The sequence below is a fragment of the Tachypleus tridentatus genome, chromosome 13, assembly GCF_004210375.1.
Source record: "Tachypleus tridentatus isolate NWPU-2018 chromosome 13, ASM421037v1, whole genome shotgun sequence".
Lineage (NCBI taxonomy): Eukaryota > Metazoa > Arthropoda > Merostomata > Xiphosura > Limulidae > Tachypleus > Tachypleus tridentatus.
The window spans coordinates 185,530,151-185,557,039 of record NC_134837.1 but is presented as its reverse complement, the minus strand read 5'-3'; the positions used below and the strand labels follow the sequence as shown (position 1 = coordinate 185,557,039).

At 34.1% G+C, this 26,889-nt stretch overlaps 1 protein-coding gene across 4 annotated transcripts; it reads right to left on the bottom strand.

Annotated features, from left to right (window-relative positions):
* Nucleotides 1–706: 706 nt before the first annotated feature.
* LOC143237323 (galactokinase-like) lies at nt 707–16,727 on the bottom strand. 4 transcript variants are annotated; one of them, XR_013020011.1, is made up of 8 exons: nt 16,430–16,727; nt 11,878–12,091; nt 9,515–9,653; nt 7,765–7,890; nt 6,701–6,882; nt 5,585–5,784; nt 5,177–5,339; nt 707–3,722 (listed from the first exon to the last, which is right to left on the bottom strand). XR_013020011.1 is itself a non-coding variant. In XM_076476446.1 (8 exons), the coding sequence occupies exons 1-8, from the start codon at nt 16,589–16,591 to the stop codon at nt 3,648–3,650; spliced, it is 1,212 nt and encodes a 403-aa protein (XP_076332561.1). In that variant the 5' UTR covers nt 16,592–16,727; the 3' UTR covers nt 707–3,647. The 4 variants fall into 4 exon arrangements, 2 of the variants coding, with proteins under 2 accessions (XP_076332561.1, XP_076332562.1); XM_076476446.1 differs by having other exon boundaries at nt 5,634–5,784; XM_076476447.1 differs by having other exon boundaries at nt 5,634–5,784; nt 11,878–12,067.
* Between the last annotated feature and the right edge of the window lie 10,162 nt (nt 16,728–26,889).

Here is a 26,889-nt window from a genome sequence, read left to right as displayed (position 1 = left end):
TTCTATAATCCTTGTCTTTTCTACTTCTAGTAATAGTTTTTTTCTCATTTTATTTGATAAAAAATTGCATTTATTATTTTTTCCTAACGGTTTTATTAATTAAAGTGCTTTTATTTTCGTAATTAGTGACTCAACCTTTAGTTGATAAAACATTTGTATTTCGTAATTTCAAGAAGCAAAGCCATTAATGCTAGCTGCCGCTGTCATCAACTCCCTACCATCCACGCTAAGGGTTTGGGTATTTTGGTACATAATTAAATAACAAGCTATACAAGTTCTGTCAGCCAATGGTAATCAAAACCTGGAATTTAGATCAGCCAGTGTGGAAACATGCCATTCATTCCCTGTAGAACTTAGACTAAGGAACTGGCGGTCAATCTTATATATATACAGTTTACATCGAGTCAATGTCACTTGGATTCAAATTGACTTCCAGAAAGTGACTATCGTGCAGAGAACGAAAATTACATATTTGTACTCAAACGTCTTCTTGTGATACACAAACATGGTCTAAAACGTTCAACTACACAAAACAACTCTTGTCTATTACAGAAACAGGTCTTTAAAAAATATGTTTCAACGAGTGAAACCATCAGCGACCTCAATCTCTATTATATTTTTCCCAAAATAACTCTAGGTTACAACGTGATATTGAAAACTGTTTGCAATGTAATTTACTCCAGTATATTTGTCTCTGACACATCAGTCAATATTAAACAGGTTTTATTAAGGTACCATACATTACAATATACAACCACAGAGTACCCTTTATTTATAAACCTCATACAAAAGTGACTTATTAACAGGGAATAATGGTCATCATAAACGTTAATCAAAATGTAACCATTTCTGAACTATTTTCACTCTTTCATACTATAAAAACATGGGCACAAGGCTAAAAAAGTGTTGGTCATTTATGGTACTATGGGAAATGTTAGCACAATTTCTGTTTTTCAGTCACAGGATATTATATCAGTAAACATCCAGAGTTAGAGAGTGGAAAGTGTTGAAACTTAAATTTATCACTGTTTTCAGAATCTCTGATTTTAAGTTTTAAAACAGCAAAAGAAGAAACTTGAAAAATGCCAACATCAAACTTTAAATATTACCCTTGAGTTAGAAATAATTTGATACATTTTTATATTTAAATGGTTTCCCATGATATATTGTTAATTTATACAGAATCTTTCTATGTTCACATTACAATAAAACTGAAAACTTTTTAAATGTACTTAAATTATCAGATACTTGTACTAAAAACACAAAACTTGAATACGGACATTTTGGAATTTCTTTGAATTCAACTATTAGTGACAAAAACCTTTAAAAAATAGTTAGTTCATAATATTCTAACTACAAAAAACAACATTAGTCACCATTTTAAATGATCACCCAACCCTAAATAATAACATTAACTCTTCCCTGTTGTCATGAATGTAATCAATTGTAGCTTCTCAGTTTTTATTTGATATTTATTACTATTTTAAAGACAGTATTTCTACTTATAGTTAAGCTTTTCTCTATAATAGTTTCTCTTAACATTGTTACATATTAAACATGTGTATACCACACGTTTTATTGTACATTCCATTATGCTGCTACTATATGAATCTGTCCTTTCTAAAATTGCAACTGAATATGACAACTCATTACTTTTGTAGTTAGAATGTTTATGAATTAATTTTCTTTAAGGTTTTATTACTGATGATTGAACTTGAAGTTCTGAAATATCCATATTAAAGTTGTTTTTGGTATTACCATGTTTTTAATACTCACTAACAATTACTTTTAATAATAGCTCTTACTAGCTAAGCAAAAATATATCATTTTCCTTCATAAAAATATATTCTGATTGGTTTTATAACCATATTAAACCGACGTGTTTAAGTCTCTCTCTCTCTTAAAATGGGTAAAATATATTAGTTTATATATCACCACTAAAAATATAACATTGTGTATAAAATAACCACACTTGGTTGATACAGTAAAGCTGATGTTCACAAAAGGTGTTATAAAACTATGTAGGAAATTAGGCTTAGATGTTGTTGGAAGAGATAAACGAAGAATGCTGTAGTTCAAACCATCACAATATTAACTACATTAAGGATCAACATATCTGCACATCAAAATACATCTTATGTTCTATTGTTTTCTCATGTTGTGCAAAATTATACACAGGAGAAACCTGTAGATTATCCACAGAACGTACCCAAGAACATGTTAGAGATGTAATGAATTGTAAATTTTCACAACCATACCTTTGACTGTTTCAAAATAATTTTTTTGAAGAAGACCCCTACAAACAAACATAACAATATATTACAAAAAAACAAAATAATTTTTGAGCCTGGAACTTTCCACCCCGTGAGGTAAATGAACATTTTTAGTTTCATGTAATATTTCTCACTTTAGTTTTACCCACACTTAAATGGTTTTACACAGTGAATTATGTATTCATCTATTCATTTTTTTTATAAAGTATAATACATATATAATCATATACATGTGTGAATATATATCTGGATATATCTGTTTGTGTGTGTAGGAAGAGGTAATCTGTTACACTGTCACTTGACCTTCGATTTAGAATGTTTTCCTTTACGAATTTACTGTCCACTTAGTGATACATGAAAGGTATTGCCCAAACAATTGTATCTTCAATAGTATGTATATATCTGTAGTTAACTTTTTGGTGGTTTTTACCTTCAACATATTTTCTTTTATTGCTAAAAAGTGTTGTTTGATTATTTGTTGTTAAGCACAAATCTGCATAATGGGCTATCTGTGTTCTGTTCACCACAGATAACAAAGCTCGTATTTCAACCCTATAAGCCCCAAGATTCACCACTGAATCATGACAGGACATACTTACAGGTAATCAATCTGTACAGATACCAACTGTAAACTCCAATACCAAACTTTTACACGTCTCTAATAACCAAATAATATGGCTTTATAATTGTATGATCTTTGGTGCAGCCTATTTAATGTACTAATATATTGCATAATTACAAAACATATGAAAAACTTCGTTTTACAAGTAAGTATAAGACCCTGAATTACTTTCTGTGTCTCTCAACTGTTAATTCTTGATTACATACAAAGGAAGTGAAACATTAACATGCAATTTCTTTCTAATTTACTATGAAGTCAGGTGATTCAATATTCTCACATTACACCAGAATAACGTATGTGATAAACAAACAACCATAGGCTCTTCTTTAAATTAGATCTTTAATCAGTTTTCATTAATAAAACACACAATTTTCATTTAATAAGTCACAGTGAAAATAATAAACTGTGTTGGTGTCAAGCTAGTACAAGAATAAAATTATGTAAAATAACCTGATTTTAACTAAAAGAAATCAAGAACTACTTCTTTGTCAATAAGTTGGAGAGAATATGGACAAAAACCTACTAGCTACCTTTAAATAAACACAAAGTTGAGGATATTTCTAAATTTAGATTAATTTAAACACCAGTATAAAAAAGTGCACTCAATTTTTATAATTATAAATATTCTAGAAGAATACAATACACAAGGTTGTATGAATGCAAAAACATAAAATAATAGTGAAGTGTACATGCTTATCATAAGTTGATAAACTGGGATCCAGTTCCAGTTCTGACTAGTGAAGTGTTTGTAATTATTCCAAGTTGATAAGCTGTGCTCCATCTCCGGGACGGCAAACATAGAATGTAGGATGTCCATGATACTTGCTCTATAACAAAGTAACAACTTAATTAGTATTTACCATATGATAAAGTACAAGTACAGGTGCTTATTTTAAACTAATAAACCAGACTACATATCAATCTAGGATCACGCTACCTTAATACACAAGCAAGGATCACACTACCTTAATAAACAAGCTAGGATTACACTACCTTAATACACTAGCTAGGATTTCACTACCTTAATAAACAAGCTAGGATTACACTACCTTAATACACTAGCTAGGATTTCACTACCTTAATACACAAGCTAAGATTACACTACCTTTTAATACACAAGCGAGGATCACACTACCTTAATACACAAGCTAGGATTACACTACCTTAATACACTAGCTAGGATTTCACTACCTTAATACACTAGCTAGGATTTCACTACCTTAATACACTAGCTAGGATTTCACTACCTTAATACACTAGCTAGGATTTCACTACCTTAATATACAAGATACGATTACTCTACCTTAATATATTAGGTAAGATTATCTTATTATACCAGGTAAGATTACACTACCTTAATACACTAGCTAGGATTTCACTACCTTAATACACTAGCTAGGATTACACTACCTTATTATACTAACTAGGATTACATTACCGTATTATACTAGCTAGGATTACACTACCTTAATACACTAGCTAGAATTTCACTTCCTTAATACACTAGGTAATATTACTCTACCTTAATGCACTAAGTAAAATTACTCTACCTTATTATACTAGCTAGGATTACTCTACCTTAATACACTAGCTAGGATTACTCTACCTTAATACACTAGCTAGGATTTCACTACCTTAATATATTAGGTAAGATTATCTTATTATACCAGGTAAGATTACACTACCTTAATACACTAGCTAGGATTACACTACCTTATTATACTAACTAGGATTTCACTACCTTAATACACAAGCTAGCATTTCACTACCTTAATACACAAGCTAGCATTTCACTACCTTAATATATTAGGTAAGATTACTCTACCTTATTATACTAGGTAAGATTACACTACCTTAATACACTAGCTAGGATTTCACTACCTTAATACACAAGCTAGGATTTCACTACCTTAATACACAAGCTAGGATTTCACTACCTTAATATACTAGGTAAGATTACACAACCTTAATACACTAGCAAGGATAACACTACTTTAATACACTAGGAAGGATTACACACACTACCTTAATACACTAGCAAGGATTACACACACTACCTTAATACACAAGCTAGAATTTCACTTCCTTAATACACTAGCTAGGATTTCACTACCTTAATACACTAGCTAGGATTTCACTACCTTAATACACTAGCTAGGATTTCACTACCTTAATACACTAGCTAGAATTTCACTACGTTAATACACTAGGTAGGATTACACGACCTTATTATACTAGCTAGGATTACACTACCTTAATACAGAAGCGAGGATTACATTACCTTTATCTCATTTATGGCTTTTTGAACAACAAGTGTTTTCAGTAATGTAACAGTGCATCCACCAAACCCACCACCCGTCATACGGGATCCGTACACTCCATCTACATTAGCTACAATTTTAACAAGTTCATCAAGCTCTGGGCAGGATACCTTATAGTCCTTACTGAAATAGAATACCACTACAGTTATTAACACTTCGAAGATTTCACCAATATACATACATACACACACCAATTCACTAATCATTAAAAACCTTATATAGTTACCTGTAATTTAATTTTCACTGATTCTTCAGTGTTGACAGATATCACAGAAATAGGCTCTTTCTTCAGTACAATTAACATTATTTTTATACATATCAATATGAAATATACATAACTAAATAAAAACTAACGGCTCCTACTTAACCATGTTGAAGTTGAGAAAGGTGTTTTATTTTGTTCTTCTGATTTTTTACCGTAAAGATTCATGACTTTCAAACATCCACTTCCCAAACATCTGGTAATCTCCATCTTCTAAAGCCTCTGCACTCTGTTTGGTACGATGCATCTCAGTGACAACATGACAAACTTGATGATACATCTCTTCTGTCAAATTGTTCCGAAAATCTACACATAAAATATTAATATAAGATTATACCTGCAGTTTGCAAGTCCTAGATGAAATCTTGAGTTTCCCACCTTTTTTTGTTAAATCACAAAAACTTCAGGTATTTTTAGATAAACCTTTAGTTCAAAAGCCAAATTTTCTCATTTAGATGAAATACCCAATACCTACTTTGAACTAAAAAATGTTATTTCTCTCCACATGGTGAGATCAAAAGGGCAGATTATGTTTCTAAGTTTATAGTTTGTAATACTGTAATGAAGCTTTGCATCATCTTATTATCACAATGTAAACTAATAGCTCTGTGATTAGCTTTACACTTTCAGAACACAGGTGTCTCATTCAGGTACTTCCTTAAGTTTCAGCAACATAAATGTTTGCTTGTATTTCAGTAAGTGTTGTGTGTGTGTGTGGTGATCAAACATTCAAAATATAACTTGACTTTCAAATTTATTGATGTAATCTTTTGTAAGATTAACAAATCACACTATTTAAAACATATTCAACATTTTACTTCACCACTAATTACAATACGTTGTGATAATAATGAGATTAGTTACAAAGAAACACTTAATAAGTTGTCACTTAAATTACAAGAAAACAGTAAGACTGAATACACAGAATAGGAGCTGTTTTGTTTCTAATAAACAAGATTTGATGTACTCCTGCATGATACTTAAACATCATTTGACATACTCCTGCACAAGGGACTTAAACATCATTTGGTGTATTCCTTCTTAACATACTTAGAGTGGCCTTTTGTTAACAGTGTTGAAACATCTCTAAATATCCCATAAGTAATTGTATTTCTTCAACAAATGTGTATTTTTCTTTAAACCACATTTTATGAAAACTGCAAACATCATGCCTGAGACATGGTAATCTTCTAAACTAATTATTAAATAAGTTAAGCATTACCTTCCAAATTATCCAGTGTTACATCTCTTAGGCTTTTTTTACCCATAATCTTGGCTGCTTCCTCACAGTTCCTCCTTCTGGTGGGGTATTCACTGCCAGTTAGCAAGTGACGAACATTGGAGTTGGTAATCAAAATGGCCACTTCTGGGTTTTTAAATGGCACAAGCCTTGACTCCAATGACCTAAACACCAAACCACCTTTCTGACTTAACAGTTCATGTTTACCCACTGATTTAACTAAAATGTTCAATTTCAAAAACATCCTAAGGCAGAGTACAAAATCTCTGACTGCACTTATCTGAGGCTAAGACCTCCTAACTGCTTTATGAGAAACACCAAAATGGTCTACTCTATAACTCAGCCACAAACAACTCAATAAAACCTTTTGAAGAAAAGTCATCAAAAGTATTGTACAAGAGACTTACTTAAACTAACAATATAATAAACATGTCACAACTTTACCATTATTCTATACAATCTCCAAGATTATTTCGAACAAGGAATTAATAAGCATTTTTAAAAATGAGATCAAAGATTCAAGCTAAGCTTTAAAAAAAAACTCAAACGTTTACTAAAGGTTAAAGAAATACCCAGTTTTCCTCAAAAAAATTCTAGATTAAATGAAACACAAAACATGCTAAGCTAGTATAAGTTTGAAACGACTGATATCATAATCTTGAAGTTTATCCTAATATTGAAATAACCAAAAATTACTTTGAATAAGAACTGCAAAAACATTGACTAAATTTCCAAGAGTAATAGAATCAAGAGACCAAAGACAGGTTATACTAACACTATAGAAACTGAAGAATAAGTGTAGCAATGACAGTTTAATCTGGTTCAAAAATTCACTTAAAAAATTAACCAAGATTGCCAGATAATAAGAGTAGGTAGGTCCAAAGAAGGAAACAAATAAAGAGTACATGAAAATATGCTAAGAAACTTGTGGAAAATTCACAATTACATAATAGATAAGAGCACAATTCAAAATGAGTTTTTAATAGAAGTTTGCAGCAAATTTTGAAATTAATAAAGCTTAAATATTTATGTTTATGTAAATATACCTGCAGTCAATTAAAAGAGCATGGTCCTTTTTTCCCATGAATGCAATAAACTGGTCCATAATTCCACATGGCATTCCAGGATAATCATGTTCAGCCTTCTGGCATATGAGGGCCTTGTCTCTTAGGCTGCAGAACAGAAAAACAAGGAAGATGCTGTATATTTTGTTTCAACTGTATACACAAAAAACTGACTTAACTTTCAAAACAGACTGGAACACTTTATGTCTTTTGTACAAGCAGCCATGCATGCTGTATTCTAACTATTAGAAAGTTTTCAACACTACCATAAAACATTCAGTCTCATAATAACATTATAGTTTTTTATTAATGGTTATAATGCTATTTATATTTGTTCAATAAATGTATAGAGGTGTCAGTTGAAGAAGATCATATAGCAAAGAGTTCTTCCTTTTCATTTTTCTCAGACTTTAATAACACTCTCCATATATTTTTATATCATAAATATGTAGGAAAAGTTTGAGAATCAAGTGCTTCCATGCATATTAATTAGATCAGCTGCATTATGATTGGTCCAAACCAACACAATCTAGATGATTTATATTGTTTCCTATATTGATGAAACTTGTGTATATTATATATACAGGTGAGACAATACACTCAGAAAAAAAACATGAAAAATTCTGTGGCAGGTACTTAGTTTTAGAGAAAGATGAACTTCCCAACTGGGATATTCAGGGATATTTATATCCCTCTTTGCCCCGCTTGCAATAGAATTTTGATGTATGCACTGAAAATTTGGATTAAATTCTCCTAGTTTTTGTTTCATATCAGATGATCATGAAGATTGGCATAGTGAAGGTGGTTTCAGAGAAAAGCAACAGAAAAAGCCTAGTCGGTTCAATATACTAGGCTAATTGATAAACAAGCCACAGTATGACCTATCATACCATGATATACAAAGATATCCATTTAGATAACTTGAAAATAACTTACCTTTTTAGGTCAACACACAGAATCATTCAAAATAAAATATATTTATTCACTAATGAAAAATTTGCTACTCATTAACATTTAAGCAGTTAACCAGGTTCGAATCCTGTTCGCACTAAACATGCTCGCCCTTTCAGCTGTGGGGGCATTATAACGTGACAGTCAGTCCCACTATTTGTTGGTAAAACAGTAGCCCAAGAGTTGGCAGTGGGTGGTGGTGACTAGCTGCCTTCCCTCTAGTCTTACACTGCTAAATTAGGGACGGCTAGTGCAGATAGCCTTCGAGCGGCTTTGCGCGAAATTCAAAAACAAACAAACATTAAGCAGTTAACCCCCCTCCCAAAAAAAAAAAACAATAAAAATGTTAATTTCACTTCCATAAGAGGAAAGACCTAGGACAGTTTTGTTTTGCTAGTTTTCTCCTACAAATTGACCATGACATGATTTCAGCATATCTACACCAACACGTTCTTTGTAGTTCCTCCATCTATATCCTTGTCAGTTGTTACACAAAATTTTCATGTTATTTTCATCATTTTCAGTGACAACAGAAAACAAAAAATATTTCCACATAACTGATCTATATAGAATCAATATGATTTGAATTACAGGTTCTCGATATGATATTTTAATGACACTTGATAAATATATCTATAATTTATATCTTTATTTGTATCAAATATTGAATGTGGTGGGAAGGATAACACAAGAGGGTCATTGATGCAATTACACATGTTCATTTTCAAATGTTTAGGTTGTTGATTAACTTGAAACCATTTTGATACATGAAGTGGAATACCTAACTGTTGGTAGTGCACCACATAGAGCCTCGAGAAAGGTATACGTAGCTGCCTCTAGAGCAGCTGAGCTCGAAAGCCCTCCTCCTACAGGCACCAATGAAGACACCACAGCATCAAAACCACAGAGAGGATTTTGACCTAGGAAAGAGAACATCTGGTGAAGTTCAATATGCACTCTGACCCTTGATAATGATCAGATATGTTGAATTTCTCTGAATATTATTGTAATAAAATATATATTCTACACATGTATGTACTTGATTTATTATCTGTTTAAAGAATAGAAATCAAATGCTGTCAACGCTGTTCATACTGATACATCTTAATACGTACCACAGCGCCATCTGCTGTGCTGAAACACAATGTGAGAGAGAATCGTGTGAAAGTCTCTGATTAAGGTGTTCATAGTTTTTACAATATTACTAACAAATTAATTTATTAATATACTTGATAATCTCAAACAATTAACACGCCACAAAAACCTTTAATTTTGGTTACGGGTCAAAGAAAGAGGGCACAGTGAAAAATGGTAGGTCAAATCTAAAAAATAGCTAACCTAGCCAACACCACAATCACCCTGTTTTCTTAATTAGTTTCAACTCAATTCTACATACTAACACTGTATAACATTTGTAATTAAAGGTTTGTACCAAACAAAATATCTATTTTTGGAAACATTTCTATGATATTGTATTGTTCTGTGACAATTATACATTTTCTATGTCAATAACATCCTGTAATTATGTCCCAACAACAAACCAAACAAACTAACATGAAAACATTTTTCAAAGCTCGATCCAGTGGACTAAGATGACATTTTGATAGATACTATTTGTTTGGTTTGTTCTGAATTTCACACAAAGCTACAAGAGGGGTATTTGCACTAGCCGTCCCTAATTTTGTAGTGTAAACTAGAGGGAAGGCAACTAGTCATCACCAGCCACCACCAACTCTTGGGCTCCTCTTTTACTAATGAATAGTTGGATTGACTATCACATTATAACACCCTTATGGCTGAAAGGGCAAGCATGTTTGGAGTGACAGGGATTCGAACCTGCAACCCTCGGATTACAGGTCGAGTGCCTTAATCACCTGGCTATGCTGGGCCAATAAATTTTGTAGACTGTGGTTAAGGTGATAGCCATACAAATGTGAGATACCTATTTCTACAAGCTATCAAATGTTCATGACTTCTGAAAAATGGGAGACCTGCAATAATTTCTCATTCTACATTTGTCATTTGTTTTTTCATCAATCTAAGCCCATCTTCGCAAACATGTCACTGTACAATTTGCACACATATTGGCTTGTATGCATTTCATATTAGGGTAACTTTACACTAGTTAAGCTTTGTAAACAACACAGATTGGTGTTGTTAACCTCCAACATCTCATCACTTTGATTTGATTTCACCATTTATAGTTTGTACATTTAAATTCTTCTCCCATCACTAATTATACATAAAAATATCCAGCCAGAGACAAGAAGTATAGGACTCCTTATCCTTAAGTTAATAAACTCTACAAGTACACTGTACAGTACCTTTCTTAATTTATCCTTAAATTAATAAACTCTACAAGTACACTGTACAGTACCTTTCTTAATTTATCCTTACGTTAATAAGCTCTACATGTTCACTTCATCTTTCTATCTGTTATCTTATTTTCAAGTTAATAAGCTCTATGGGCACACTATAGTGTATCTTTCTATCTCTCATGTTATACGTAAGTAAGCATGTAAGTGTAGTGTACTCAGACATAACCCAATTCTTCACTTATTTCCACTCCACTTATCCCTGAACATAACAATATTCACAGACAGGCTGATACAGTTTAGTTTTGAATCAACAGAGGTGTGTATAGATTCTGGAAATAATAGATCTATCCCTGTTTTCAGATGGAATTATCATAACTGTAGGTCAACTATCACTTTTGATACTGTGAACAAGTCAATAACAAAAACATTTTTGCTTTGAAATTAATTCAGAAATTATTTTAAGTGAATTTGTTGAGTGATAAAGGCCATTTTTTTCACTCAATCTGACTGATAGTTCAGGATGTTTCATAAAGACCTAGATGAGATGAAAGGCTATCATTAATCTGTTAATTATAATAGTTTTCTTGTTTTACCAAGACTCCAATAAGGCCATAACTAATAAACTCTATGAATTTCTGACATAGTACATTTATGTTTTCTATTATTGTTAGTTTTAAAGTGTCTCAATACAATTTTACAGTTCATTGCTCATCATCTGTACTTATACACCAATGCATGTCACCATTAAAAATTGTTCCTATTAGAATGACTACAGTAACTTTGTTTCACAGTAATCATAACAGATTCTAGTTAAGATCAAAGGTACCTTTAAAATATGCGACAACACCTTTAACATAGTTTGCCCATGCAGGAATTCCAGGCTTTAATGGGCTTTCAAGACTAGGAAGGTCAAACTCAGCAAACATGGAATGGTCAGCATGATCAGAGTGTGTTAGAACTCGATATCTGGAAGAATTAGTTGGGCAACCCACCATTACCGTCACTAAAGGAAGAGCCTGAGACATACACATGAAAGAAAACTATACCTTAAATAAACATAAAATTATTTAATATAGAAAATGTGTTATTCATTACAAATTACTATACTATTTAGTATCATTAGTATTATGAATTACTGTTCCAATGAATAATTGACATTAATGAATAGATTAGTGCTCATGTAATGAAAAGTAATATTAGTGTAGTATAAGGCTAGCAATAAACTGTAAAATCAACACACACCTTACTACCAGTACTAATACATTAAAAATAAACTATTTCTGAGGTTCTTAACCACAGTTTGAACTAAATTAATTAGCACATTATGTTTAACAATTTTCTTTATCTCTTGCACAGGAAATGTATCAAGATATTTTACTTTTTTACTATCATGATATATATTATTAAGAGGTTTATTAATATTAATTGTAACTTTCAGATTGGTTAGTTGTTTGGAAATATGCTAAAAGCTACCCAATGGGCTATCTGTGCTTTGCCCACCACTTGTATTGAAAACAGGTAACTAGAGGTGAAAGGTTGCAGACACATCGCTGAGCCACTGAGGGGGCATACATATAAGAAAGCTAGTATTTAAGAAATTTAATTTGTATACAAAGTTTTACAGTTGGAAAATATCCTAATTAAATTAAAGACAATAGATAAAGATAAGTGTAGACTGTAAGAAATGACAGTAGGATTTCAGAAAGAGTTTATGTTTTTACATGTAATAGATACATCAGTTAACAAAGACTTTCAGGAAGTTAGAAAGACTAGTAATAGGGTTAAAAGTAGTGGATTAAGTGGTAATGAGACTATTCTGCTGAACGATGTATTTCAGTCATTTGACTTCTGTAGATGAGGAAATGTTGGAGGGAAGAAAAACAAAAGGATCAGAGAAGGATGTGCATGATAAGTAGGTTATAGTTATAACTGATTCCTTGACAAGACAGTGGATAGAATTGTCCATAGGGTGAATAGTGAGAAAAGAATCAGATTATGCTATCCAGGAACAGAGGTGGAGGATATAATGATTGAGCTAATTATGTAAAGACAGGTAGGTCAGAGGAGCTAATTAACAAGTACAAGGGATTGATAAAGGGCATTTAAAAAAAAGGCCTAATTTAATTTTGTCATGAATAATGCTAAGAATTTGCTGTGAGGTGGAAGTTATAAGTAGGTCACCAGGACTAGATTAGTAAGTAACAATGTACAGATTGGCTGTTTGGGCTTCTAAGATTGTTTCAGTGGAAGAATGGAAATGGATGGTTTATATTTAAATAGGGCCTGGCTCATTTCCTAAGGCTATCAACTCAGTTGTGAGGGAAGTTTTAAAGTAGGACTAGATAATGGTGAAGGCCACGAAAAACTAAATACAAAAAAAAATTAAAGGTAGAGAAGAGTTTAACAAAGGAATTGAACATAGAAGTAGTTATTAGGATAGGATTAATTATTACTACAGTAATGTTAGAAGTAAAATAAATGAAACAAAACTAGAGCATTAGTAAAAATTGAGGATTTTAATGTAATGGAAATAACTAAAACATGATTAATTATAAATGATTTTGATAACAAATTTCTTTGAAATACATGTTAGGGATAGAGCACTAAGAAGAGGGATTGGCTTTATTTGTATAATACGAGTTACATACACTTGAAGTTGAGAATATCAAATATAATAATTATGATACTGAGTCCATTTAGGTTTCTGTAAGCATGATAGAAAGGAAGAAGTCTTTTAGTGTGAAGATGTTGCAGACAACCAGAAGAAACTGATGAAATTACTGAGAAATTTCAGCTGTTAATGAAGCCAAACTTATAAGAGATTTTAAATTCAGGCACATAGATTAGGAAATACTGAAGTCAAACCACGAGGGAGAAAGGTTTTTTGAAAACTGTTCAGGATGGTTTTATTCACCAATTAGTAAAGGAACCTGCTAGAAACAATGATAATAAAGATTTATTGTTAACTTTTAATACAGAAGTGATTAAGAGGTTAGAAACTGGAGAACATTTGGGTATAAGTAATCAATGCTCTATCAGGTTCAATGTTTTGTTGCTAGGAGAAAAGGAATAATGATATTTCACCACAACATATCTTGAAGGGATACAACAAGAATTATCTATTGTGAATCAAGAAGCTAAGTTGTATGGAGACACTGATCAGATGTTTTAATATTCCAGGTAAACATATTTCTTATTGAAAGAAAAAGGCAGCTGCAAGTAAAAAAACCAGGTTGTCTCACAAAGAGTATAAGATATTAAAGAAAAGTGTCACATTTTTAAGAAACTTTTAGAAGATTATAGAAGATGAAGAAAGCTGATGAAACAGGAAATCAGAAAATATTGGCTGAAAATGTAAAAATTAGCAGAAAGGATTTCTTTAACTACATTAAGGGTAAACACAATATTAGAATGAGGGTACAGCCCTTGGGGAACATTAAAGGAAAGGCAGTATCTGGTGATTATGAGATGACGGTTATTAAATTTTACTTTCCTTCAGTATCAACTAACAAAGATTTAAGCAATATTTCACATCTTCAACAATAAATAAATGCAAATGAGATAAAACAATACAAATCTACTAATTCTGAGCTGGTTAAGAAACAACTGGGATGTCAAAAAAAAAAAAAAGATAAAGCTCTTGGGTCAGATGATATTTACCTAGAGTTTTGAAGGAGGTAAAAAACTGAATACGTGGGCCACTTACTACTGTTTTTTTGTCAGTCCTTAAACAGTAGGCAGGTACCAGAGGATTGGATGTTACTTTATGTAACTCTTTTTTTAAAAAGAGATAACAATTATCCAAGTAATTAAAGACCCGTTAGTCTTACATCAGTTGTGGAAAAAATTTAGCAAAGTCTGTTAAAAGATGGTTTGCAAAGTCATTTAACATAGTTTACAATCTTATGTGATAGTCAACATGGTTTCACTAAATGAAAATCATGCTTTTTAAATCTCTTGACATTCTTTGAAAAGGTTACTGCTTATGTAGATGAAGATAATGGTTCTGATTTGGTGTATCTGGATTATCAGAAAACATTTGACAAGGTGCCACATAAAAAGCTTATACAAACATATATATATTTCTTTATGTGTGGGGGATAAGTTAGCACATTGGATATAAGAGTGAGTAGATGGAAGAAAGCAGACAGTTATTACAAATGGAGTTCAGTCAAACTGGATTAATGTCACGGGTGTAGTACCACAGAGCTCAGTCTTAGGGCCTTTGTACTTGTTTCTTGTTTGTTTACATCAATGATACAGATGAAGGAATGGTCAATAAACTACTTAAACATAGATGATATTAAGATTTTGAGTGTTGCTGGCTGTGAAGAGAATGATTTAAATAGTTTACTGAGTTTAACAAATAAATTACAAATGAGTTTTATTTATAATAAATATCAGATGTTACATTTGGTTATCATAGCTTGATTTATAAGTATAATTTGGATGTGATAATCTTAACATTGTCATGAAGGAAAGGGAAATAGCTGATCAGTCTTTAAAGTCATTCAAGGAGTGTGCTAGTGCTAGTGGAGGAGTAAAGTCATCCAAGGAGTGTGCTAGTATTAGTGGAAGAGTAAAGTCATCCAAGGAGTGTGCTAGTGCTAGTGGAGGAGCAAATAGAATTTTAGGTTGCATCTACGGAAATACTGAACACAAGTCTAAAGAGGTTATAATTTCATTGTACACGTCAGTAGTAAGACCATATTTGGAATATTGTGTTGAATTGTTGGAAAGGGTTCAAAGAAATTACTAGAATGGTACCTGGAATGTAGAGGTTGTCGTATAAGGAAAGACTGAAATTTCTCAAAATATTCTGTCTTGAAAAAAGAACAATTAGAAGGAATCTGGCTGAAGTGTTTAGGATTGTTAAGGAATTGAGAGTGTTAATGCATCAACATTTTTTTTCATATTTAACACTGACAATACTATGATAGAGGACACATATAAACTATGGCAGGATAGGAGTCATCTTCAGCTAACACAGTTTCGTTTTTCTAAAGGTTGGGTGGTTGGCCTTTGGAATGTGATTTTTTTCAGATATTGTACAGGCAGTAAGCTTAAGTGGGTTATAGAAAAACTTGAAAAGTATACGAATGATGAGGGTTAGATTTATGATTTTTAAAATTATTTTTATTTACTTTATAGTGTGGAACAGCCAAGATGGACCAACAGGTCCCATTGTTGTCTCAAAACTTTATGTTAAACATTACAAAAAGCAGTTAGTGTTCAACTATGAAGAACACTTTTATATGTTTTTAATATTAATGATTAATTTTATTCTTTTATTGTTCTATTTTAAATAGTGGCACACGAATCAGTCAAACTTATTCAGCATTATTTAACCAAATATGATGCCAAAAATAATGAAATACCATTGGAAAAACAAAACCATCATTGTAGTCTGTGTGTTCCCCGATAAGGTTCACTCTTCCTGGAGCACAGCCACAAAATCTGGCAACACCGCCAAATTTACGTTCAAACTTTTCGCAAGCTAATTTCACAAGTTCATTTACACAAATTATTTGCTCTCCCATCCTTAATATCTTCTTTGTTAAAATTTTGGTTAATGTATCTTCTACATTTATTACCAGTTTTTATGAATTCAGTAATACTAAAGACTAAAACCGTTACAACCCTAATTGTAAATATAAACCACAACTACGCCTCCTGAAAATGAGATACCAACCCTACCCTTAGTAAAAAAATTAAAATATAGATATAGCCCCGCCATCTTTACGCGTGATGTTAAAAAATATATATTTGATGAACATAAAAGAGAGATTGTTTTTTCTTAATTTCGCTCAAAGCTACACGAAGGCTATCTGCGCTAGCCGTCCCTAATTTATCAGTGTAAGACTAGAGGGAAGGTAGCTAATCATCACCACCGACCGTCAACTCTTGGGCTACTCTTTTTACCAACGTATAGTGGGATTGACCGTACATTATAACACTCTCTCGGCTGAGAAGGCGAACATGTTTGGTGCGACGAGCATTCGAACCCGCGACCCTCAGAATACGAGTCGAACGCCTTAACCCACGTGGCCATGTTGGACCCGTGAAAGAAAGATAATATTATGTTTTTACATGTGAAGTATTCTAACAACAAAACTGATAGTTCGCAACGAAACAGTAACTGGCTTAAAAAACAAAGGACGCTATAAACATGTATTGAAATTATTAATGTATATATATATATATACATACATTCCTTTAAGGGTCAGTATCTGCACAGATAACCTAGTTACTTTGCGCCATAAAACACCAAACTAATCAACTACCTTAAGGGTCAGCAGTAAATGTATGCATTTTTATTTGCTTTTGTTGAATTTCTCGCAAATCTATTCAGGAGCTATTTGTTGCAGCTGTTATTAATTCCAAAGAGATATACTAGAGGCAGCTATTCAAACCCACTCGTCATACCTCCAACTCTTGAGCTACACTTTTACAAACGAAATACCTCCTAACAGCTGAAAAGGTGAACATTTTCGTTGACGGGATTCGAGCGGTCTACCTGCATATTGTCTAATGAGTAGGCCTTTTATGGACCTCCAGCGTTAAATTCTGTGGCTCAGTTTTAAAACAAAACGCAGATAATCTGTAGCCTCCCAACGCCACAGCGGCGTGTCTGCGGACTTTAGAAACCGGATTTAGGTACACGTGGTGGACCAAGCAGAAATAGCCCATTGTGTAGCTTTATGCTTGTTTTCAGACAAACGTAGTGTGTAGCTCCATATTAAAAAACACACAAAGGAAAAGAAAAAAAAAGGGTTAAATTTATCCCCTTTTGTACCGTTTTGTCAACGGTAACTTTATGGACTCGAAACGCTTACATTTAGAAACCGACTCTCCGCAGTAGATATCACAGTGTGTAGGTTTGTGCAGAAAAACAACCTTGCCTCTCTCTTCCCTCTCAGTGGTTTAACTCTACAGTCTGTGTACAGAGTTTTTATATTAACAATATAAGTCAAAGTTCAGTAGTGTAATGGACACAGAACAAATAATTCTTTGTGTAGCTCTACGTTTAACAACAAACTATTAAACTTTAAACTTGTCTTACAATGTTTTGTAACAATTATTGTTCAGAAACTTCTTTCACAAAAAACTCTATCCACTTCATATTTTATAATTACAAAGACTAGAACTGTTAAACAGTGAGAATCGTACTAGATGCCACATTAGAATTGAAGAGAATGTAGTTTTTGTTATCGTATGAACGCCTTTCCCAAGGTGGCAAAACATTATTAAAATTAATTATCCTTGCTATAACATATTAGTATTAGACTCGTTATGTTTTAACACTGCATTCTTCATCTAATATTTTAGGCTTACTATGGTTTTAACTACAACATTCTTTATCTAATATTTTAGGCCTACTGTGGTTTTAAATACTACATTCTTTATCTAATATTTTAGGCTTACTATGGTTTTAAATACTATATTCTTTATCTAGTCCCTTAAGGACTTTCAGCAATTAAAAAAGTGTATAATAATTTTTCCAACCGCAACACGTTCGCCATATCCATTACCGACCACATGTTTCGCTCAATCCATAGATAATTAATTTTTAGCGGTTTAAAGAACCAAGAGAACAAAGAATTAAAAAATGTAAATATCCTTTCTTGTCACACAATCTCCTGCTTGTTTCCAAATTAATCAGTCTTAAGAGAAAGAAACAAACAATCTTCTCTCACAATCTCTACTTTTACTAATCACTCCTCATGAGACATAGAAGTTACGTATCACGAATACACTTTAGAAGATACCTTCGAAATAAAATACGGCTCATAAATTTTGCAGCCAACGTATATAGTGCTGCCACAGGGAGGCTCATGGTTGAAGGTAAACGTCACAGCATTTCCAAAGGAAAATATTTTATAAAATAAGATTGTTGCCAAACAATATACAGCTGAATATCAAACATTTAGAAAAAGAGTAGCTCCATTGACGTTTAAAAAAACTACACGAGCTGAGAAATCAAAATATTTACAACATGATCGAGCTCTCACTTTGAATATACATTCTCATCTACAAAATGAGTAATTTAGTTATACGAAGTCTGTTCAAAAAATACGCGGACTGACGTCATAAAACAAAATGTACTTTATTTAGAAGTTACAGGTCTGGGACCCCTTTAAAGTACTCTCCTCCCCAACGCAAACACTTATCCCAACGGTGTTTCCACTTGTTGAAACAGTCCTGGTACGCTCTTTTGTAATGTCCTCCAGCTCCTTCGTCGCATTTGCCTTAATCTCGGGAATCGTCTCAAATCTTCTTCCTTTCAAGGGTCTTTTGAGTTTGGGGAACAAGAAAAAATCATAAGGAGCAAGGTCAAGTGAGTAGGGGGGTGGGGAAGAACAGTGATCGAGTGTTTGGCCAAAAACTCACGAGTTCTGAGGGCTGAATTTCGCAGCAACGCGGTGCATCTTCAACTTTTCGGTCAAAATCTCGTAACAAGATCCAACTGATATCCCACACTCTTCAGAAAGCTCCCTGACAGTCAGACGTCGATTTGCCCGCACCAGGGTGTTGATTTTGTCGACGTGTGGGTCGTCAGTTGACGTGGAAGGACGTTCAGGACGCTCATAATCTTCAATAGACTGTCGACCATCCTTAAAACGTTCATGCCACTTGAAACATGCCGTACGCTTCATAGCAACATCACCGTAAGCCGTGTTAAGCATAGCAAAAGTTTCAATCGCAGATTTTCCAAGTTTAACACACAATTTCACAGCAAGTCGTTGCTCCTTCAAGTCATTCATTCTGAAATCTGCCAAACGAAAAAATCGCACTTCACTTAAAATCGCGTAGCTAATACACAAATGAAGATATCTGCAATCGGGAAATGGCGTCGTAATCAGCTGATCTGTGCGAACCTAGCGACACCAAGCGGATTCCCCTGGAACCAACTGTTGCCGCGCAATTCAAACAGTCCGCGTATTTTTTGAACAGCCCTCGTATGAAAGAGCCCTCCAATCTAAAGCGATATTACACTTAAGCTGTGCAACATTCTGATAGAATTAACACAATAATATACAAGGTTAATCACATATTCATGAGCCATAGGTTTAACGTTACTAATGAGAAAGATTCCTGAAAAAAAAAAAAAAAGCTGAAGTTACAGAAATTCCATTTGACACATACCTGTCAAACTTCCTGGTGCAGATTCAAATAGACTTTCATGCTTTAAAATAGGTTTTAGAACACTAAGCTCTGTAGAAGGTCTATGGAAAGTTCTCAAGATGTGATTGTATAAAATTAAACACTTTATCATTCTTAGTTGTTACAGTGAATAATATAGTAACAACTAACAATGGTCGACAATTTTAAAGCCAGCTATGAAATATCGCCGTTATAAAGTTCAATTAACTTTCATTATTAGGCTGTTTCTTACATAACTACTACCTATTAACTGACCCAGTATGGCCAGATGGTTAAGGAACTTAACTCGCAATCCGAGGGTCGCGGATTTGAATCCCCGTCACACTAAACATGCCTGCCATTTCCGCCGTAGAGACGTTATAATGTGACGACCAATCCCACGGTGGGTAGTGATGACTAGCTGCCTTTCCTCTAGTCTTGCACTACTAAATTAGGGACGGCTAGCGCAGGTAGCCCTCGTGTAGATTTGCACTAAATTCATAAACAAATAAAAAACGACTTCGGATAAAAATAATATATATATATACATGTATATGTGTGTATATATTATTTTTTCTGCCTTAATTTGGCAACAAAGCAGTTGATTGGCAAACCAAAATCTGAATTATTAGGCATAGTGTGGATGTTTCTGTTAAAGAAGTTGTTTGTATTGAACAACTTGTTTGTGTTGTGGTCTCGTTCCTATTGAGCTTGTCTGCATGATGAGATTGTTTGTACTGAACGTACATGAAAGAATATCTTACACCCTTGTAGACTGTTTACAAACAAGCAGCTACCACAATGAAAACTAAGGAACAACCCAAAACGAATCGTTGAATGAAGCATGAACGTTCAAAAACATTTCAGTCTGTTTGTCTAGATGTATACCAACTGTGAGTAGGATGCTAAAGATATGCCACTATGATGTACCGATGAGCTTTATTTGCTATGATGCGTTTATATATGATGGCAACATGCAGGAGATCTTGTGTGTGTGTGTGTGTTTTCTTATAGCAAAGCCAATTGAGCTATCTGCTGAGTCCACCAAGGAGATCTTGTATACAGCCTCTTTCAGGTAATTTAGATGTGGGTCCTCAGTGATAAAGAGGAGGTCATAAATGTCTTGGAAAGATCTGGACATTGTTTCGTTACTTGCATTGATGAAATTCTATGGTGGAGTGCCCATATTCTTTCAACACAGCAATGCGCCAAATAACACCACTTAATAGTGAATTATATATCGGTGAGAACCTGTCAGAGTGAGCTCAGAGCTCCGACCAAATTAAACTGCTCTGAGATAGTGCCTCAACTAAACATTATTCAAATTTGCCCAGGACACAAGCAAACGTTTAAGGTAAGCGGTAAAGGATAATAGTAAGGAACAGATGTTTTTGAGAATTCAACTTTCGGGTGATTTACTTTTTTTTTTCGAACCCAACAAAATTTCTAACTCGACTTTCATCTCTTTCAAAATCTAATACAAATTCTTACTTGACAGTCAGAACACGAGCAGACAAAGAAATGTATCAGTCTTGTACCTTTTATGTTTCACTATCCTAAATGGTATGTCCTAACTTTCGGAAGCAAACAAAACACATAAAACACATCTTAATATTGTGAAATATCTTATAATTAAAATAAATATTCACATAAAACTATAAAATACAGTTTATCCTGGCTTATTCCCAAGACACGTATTGATTGAACACCAGGTCAACTTTGTCCCTCAATTAAAGCCGGTTTTACTAAACCCTGAGCCTAATTGCTATTACGTGGGAGAATTAAGTACAAAACACTTAAGATATAAACGAAGCACTACAAGATAAATTATAAAAGAGTGCTATGGTAGTAAATACCAGAAATAACACTTGGAGACATATTTTCATAAGCCCGACAGTTCAGACACAAATCTTTATCTCAGATGCAAGACTAAAGAACCAAAACAAAGCACAAGTTTGATTTTGTTGTACTATAGAACATATATATAAATGTTAGAACACAGGTTTGAAGCAAAGGTGGAAGGAAGGTCTGACTTTGAGAACTCAGGACAAAATAAATTCAAACGATGACAGTGTAAACGAATTATTACAAATTAATCCAATACGTTAGATTTTGAGGCCCGGCATGGCCAGGTGGATTAAGGCGTTCGACTCGTAATCTGAGGGTCGCGGGTTCGAATCCCCGTCGCACCAAACATGCTCGCCCTGTCAGCAGTGGGGGCGTTATAATGTCACGGTTAATCCCACTATTCTTTGGTAAAAGAGTAGCCCAAGAGTTTGTGGTAGGTGGTGATGACTAGCTGCTTTCCCTCTAGTCTTACACTGCTAAATTAAGGACTGCTAGCGCAGATAGCCCTTGTGTAGCTTTGCGCGAAATTTAAAAAAATAGACAAAAAACTTTAGATTTTCTGGAAATAATAATAACAATATTAACCTATATTGAAGGGTAATCTAACAATAGAAAGTATTATGGTAACAAAATAATACACAAACAGTTAAGAGGAAGGAATTATATACAGCGGAAGAGGAACGTCTGCAATAAACAGTCACGTGCTCGCTTCTCAGAAATGTCTTATCTTTGAGAACACTTTAAATGGAATGATAAACGCCAGTGATTGCTTCTTAATGTGCACGTGATCTTATGTTTGAACATCCAAAAACTTCTTCCAACAGACCAATCCTCTTCACTTCCAGTTGGCCTCCGAAACGTGGGGTAGGTGGACACTGTTGGCTCTGAGAAGTTGGTGCCAATTTTCAGTTTATTTTGTTTTTCATTTGTTTTTGAATTTCGCGTAAAACTACACGTGGACTATCTGCGCTAGCCCTTTCTAAATTAACAGTGTAAGACTAGAGGGAAGGCGAATAGTCATTACCCCCCCACCGCCAACTCTTGGGCTACTCTTTTACCAACAAATAGTGGGATTGGCCGAACATTATAACGCCCCCACGGCTAAAAGGGGCGAGCATGTTTGGTGCGATGGGGATTCAAACCCGCGACCTTCAGATTACGAGTCAAGCGCTCTTATCACCTTGCCATGCCGGGCCAGCTTATTTGAATCATTTTAAACACTTCTAAAGTGTCTCACATTCTGGGAAGTCCACAAAAATATTTTATAATGTTCTTATAAAGGATAAAAATGTGTACTTTCATCCTCTCTGTAAAATTTGTTTGTTTGTAGTTAACCCCAATGCTACAAATGGACTATCTGTGCTCTGCATATCACGAGTATCCAAAATCCGGTTTACAGCGGTATAAAACAATAAAAATTCCTCTGTAACACTTGGTACATGTGTAAAATAGTCGCCATTAAGAAACAAAAAAGGCGTGAGGGGGGAAGCAGGAGGAAGGGCTAAATAATGTAGTATTTTTTATATCTGTACTCTCGAAATGACAAGAAAGACAATACTGCCCATGAAGCACATATGTTTTCACATCAGGGATTATAATGATAATAGGACTGAAGTGGTCATTCACGTCTGATTTGAAGATGGTCAGTGGCAGCATCAAGAGGATCGAGTGACAGGAACTAATCTAAATATATATTCCTTATCTGGAGCTGGTCAGTGGCAGCATCTGGTTTTGTACAGATATTTATAAAACATCATCTGTACATTTCGTTATTTATTTATTCATCTATAACGTTACAGCTTCACTTTGTTATAACGGTGTTTATTTAACTTCCAGTCTGACTCTCACATTAAATTTAGAAAATGTTCTCCGAAAGTTGTGATCTGCACCCTTCGTTTTCGACAAGGGCTAAGAAGGTCGTAACCTTGAACCTTTCACAGCCGAATTAGTCGATACTTTCTTGTTCGCAGGAATGATTGTTGTTGGACTTTCAAAGAAAAGTTCCATTACGAGGAATCGAACCCCGTATTTAGCGTTGTACGAGCGGAAACGTATCATTGACCTATCTGTAAAGTTCAAGCATAAAGAGTTTTATTGACATTCACTCCTGAAGTTGTACTGAGAAACAGAGAGAGAAATTGACAGTTCTTTAAAATTTAAATAAAAATTATACATAAAATATTGTATTTCGTTCAAACAGTAACAGTTTTCGAATATCCTCATCTCTTAGAATAACACAAAGTGACAGAGACAGTTTTCACACATGAAAGATATAAAAAAGATATATAAAAGATATGAAAGATAGAGGGTGAAGGCGTTAAGTACAGAAAACAAAAAGGCGAACGTAGACTAAAACAAACTAGAGTAAATGAGATTAGTCAACAGCGCCCCCCGCCAGCTTTTAGGCTACCCTAGTTTGACCGAATAGTGTGATTTTTAATGTCTCTCATATACCATACTCACACCCCTAGAGATTCGAAACCGCACCATAGCCCCAGAGAGGGAGAAATCACCACAGTCACAGAGGGGAAGATATATTTTTATAGCAAAAGAACCCCGAACGCGAACCCTGAATCCTCAGATTCACATTTCGGATACGCTAACCTTTAGCCACGCCCAGCCCAAGTTTCACAATTATAAACAACTATGAGTGAAACTAAAGAAGAATGTAATAACACGTCGATCCCACGCAGCCCACTATAAACGGAACAGACCGTTTCGTTCAATACCAGGGATCACCAGTATATGACAGACATACCAGTGATCTGGATGCTAATTATATCATGTGTTCTTTGAATGACAACTGTTTCAGTGTGAACTAGATTAAAAGTAATTTTTATTAATTTTTGTTTGACTCATTTACTAATCAAAATCAGGTGTGGCCCGGCATGGCCAGGTGGTTATGGCGTTTGACTCGTAATCTGAGGGTCGGGGGTTTGAATCCCTGTCACACCAAACATTCTCTCCCTTTCGGCCGTAGGGGTGTTGTAATGTTACGATCAATCGTCCTATTTGTTGATAAAAGAATAGCCGAAGAGTTGGCGGTGGGTGGTGCCTTCCCTCTTGTCTTACACTGCTAAATTAGGGACGGCTAGCGCAGATAGCCCTCGTGTAGCTTTGTGCGAAATTCAAAAACAAACAAACAAAATCAGGTTTATGCTTTTTATTAACAATAAGTTATTTAGTTATTCTAACACCAAACTGTTTTATTATTTATATTATTCAGTTTACTCGAATTAGATTCAGACGAACTGACGAACCAGTAAGCTGGCCTTTTATTCCTTTAATCCAATACCAGAGTTCATCAGCCCTGTGGGTTGGGTTACAACAAACATTTTAGTAGCCTATGTATAGCGTCAAGTAATTGAAAAATAGTCATTTCGGTGTGAACTATATTAAGTTGGTGAATTTTAATTTTTATCACTTAATGATGTTGTATCGTTTGTTTATTTGTAATTAAGCACAAAGCTAGATGAACGCCTAGCTGTGCTCTGTTCATCACAGGTATCAAAACCCGATTTTTAACGTTCTAAGTCTGTAGATATGCCGCTGTGTCATTGGCGGGTTTGATCTGTAAGAAATACGATATATATTCTGAGTAGAATGTCATATCTATCGACCGTCAGAACGCGTACTTTACTCTTTGGCAACAAAACCTTTGATAATTACGCCTTCACAGAGAATACTGAAGCAATTGTGGTATTATATTTTACACTTTTAACCTAAACGCTTCGCTCACACCACCAGATGGTTGTATCGAATTTCTAAGAGTTTGTCCTTACTACGAAAAGTTTGATGAAGTTTATCCCGATGATTCTAAACTTACCTGGACATAGAATTACTTCCAGTAGCTCCGCGATAATTCTAAAGACTTAAACGCTAAAAATCTGGGTCAGGCACAGAAGATGTGCAATATACAGATGGCCTGTTGTGTAGCTTTGTGCTGAATAACAAACAAATTTAAGTAGTCTATTACTTTGGTGTTATTATTGACATATCTTTGACGAAGATAAGGATATAAGCTCTGCATCATCTCAGGTAAGGCTGACTATAAAATAGTGGTGGCTTATCCCGTTTGTTAATACATTTCGAAATAGCTTATTACATCAACAAGAAATAGGTGCTAGTAGCAGTGACATATAAAGTTAGTGTGTGGTTGAAATTTAGTTGAATGGACAGCATTTGCCTGTTGTAAAAACAGTGGTATAGAAGACGACTAGATTTCGTCATGAATACTCTGTCCAAACAGTCTACTTAAGAATACAGTTTATAGGTGTTTTTGATCTGGTTTGGTTTGTTTTGAATTTTGCGCAAAGCTACATGAGGGCTATCTGCGATAGCCGTCCCTAATTTAGCAGTGTAAGTCTAGAGGGAAGGCAGCTAGTCATCACCACCCACCGCTAACTCTTAGACTACTCTTTTACCAATGAAAAGTTGGATTAACCGTCACATTATAATGCCCCCACGGCTGAAAGGGCGAGCATGTTTGGTGCGACAGGAATTTGAACCCCGACCCACAGGTTACGAGTCAAGCGCCATAACCACTTGGCCTTGCTGGGCCTATTCTTGATTTTATTGGACTATTGATATTTTCCTTCTCTGTTTGTCAGTTAACTGAAGAAAGGATCTACTTTCAGTTTAACTAATAAATCAAGACTTGTCTCTTTACATTGTGAATTCTCTCAAGATTAACAGCAAGTTAGCCATACGGAATTTATTTGTTTGCCGGATTTCGTGCAAAGCTATACGATAAGTATTGAAGTGATAGACAAAAGAAAAAGCAGTTATTCAACATTACCCACCGCCAACTTGTTTGGCTATTCTTTTTATCTTGAAGAGTATGAAT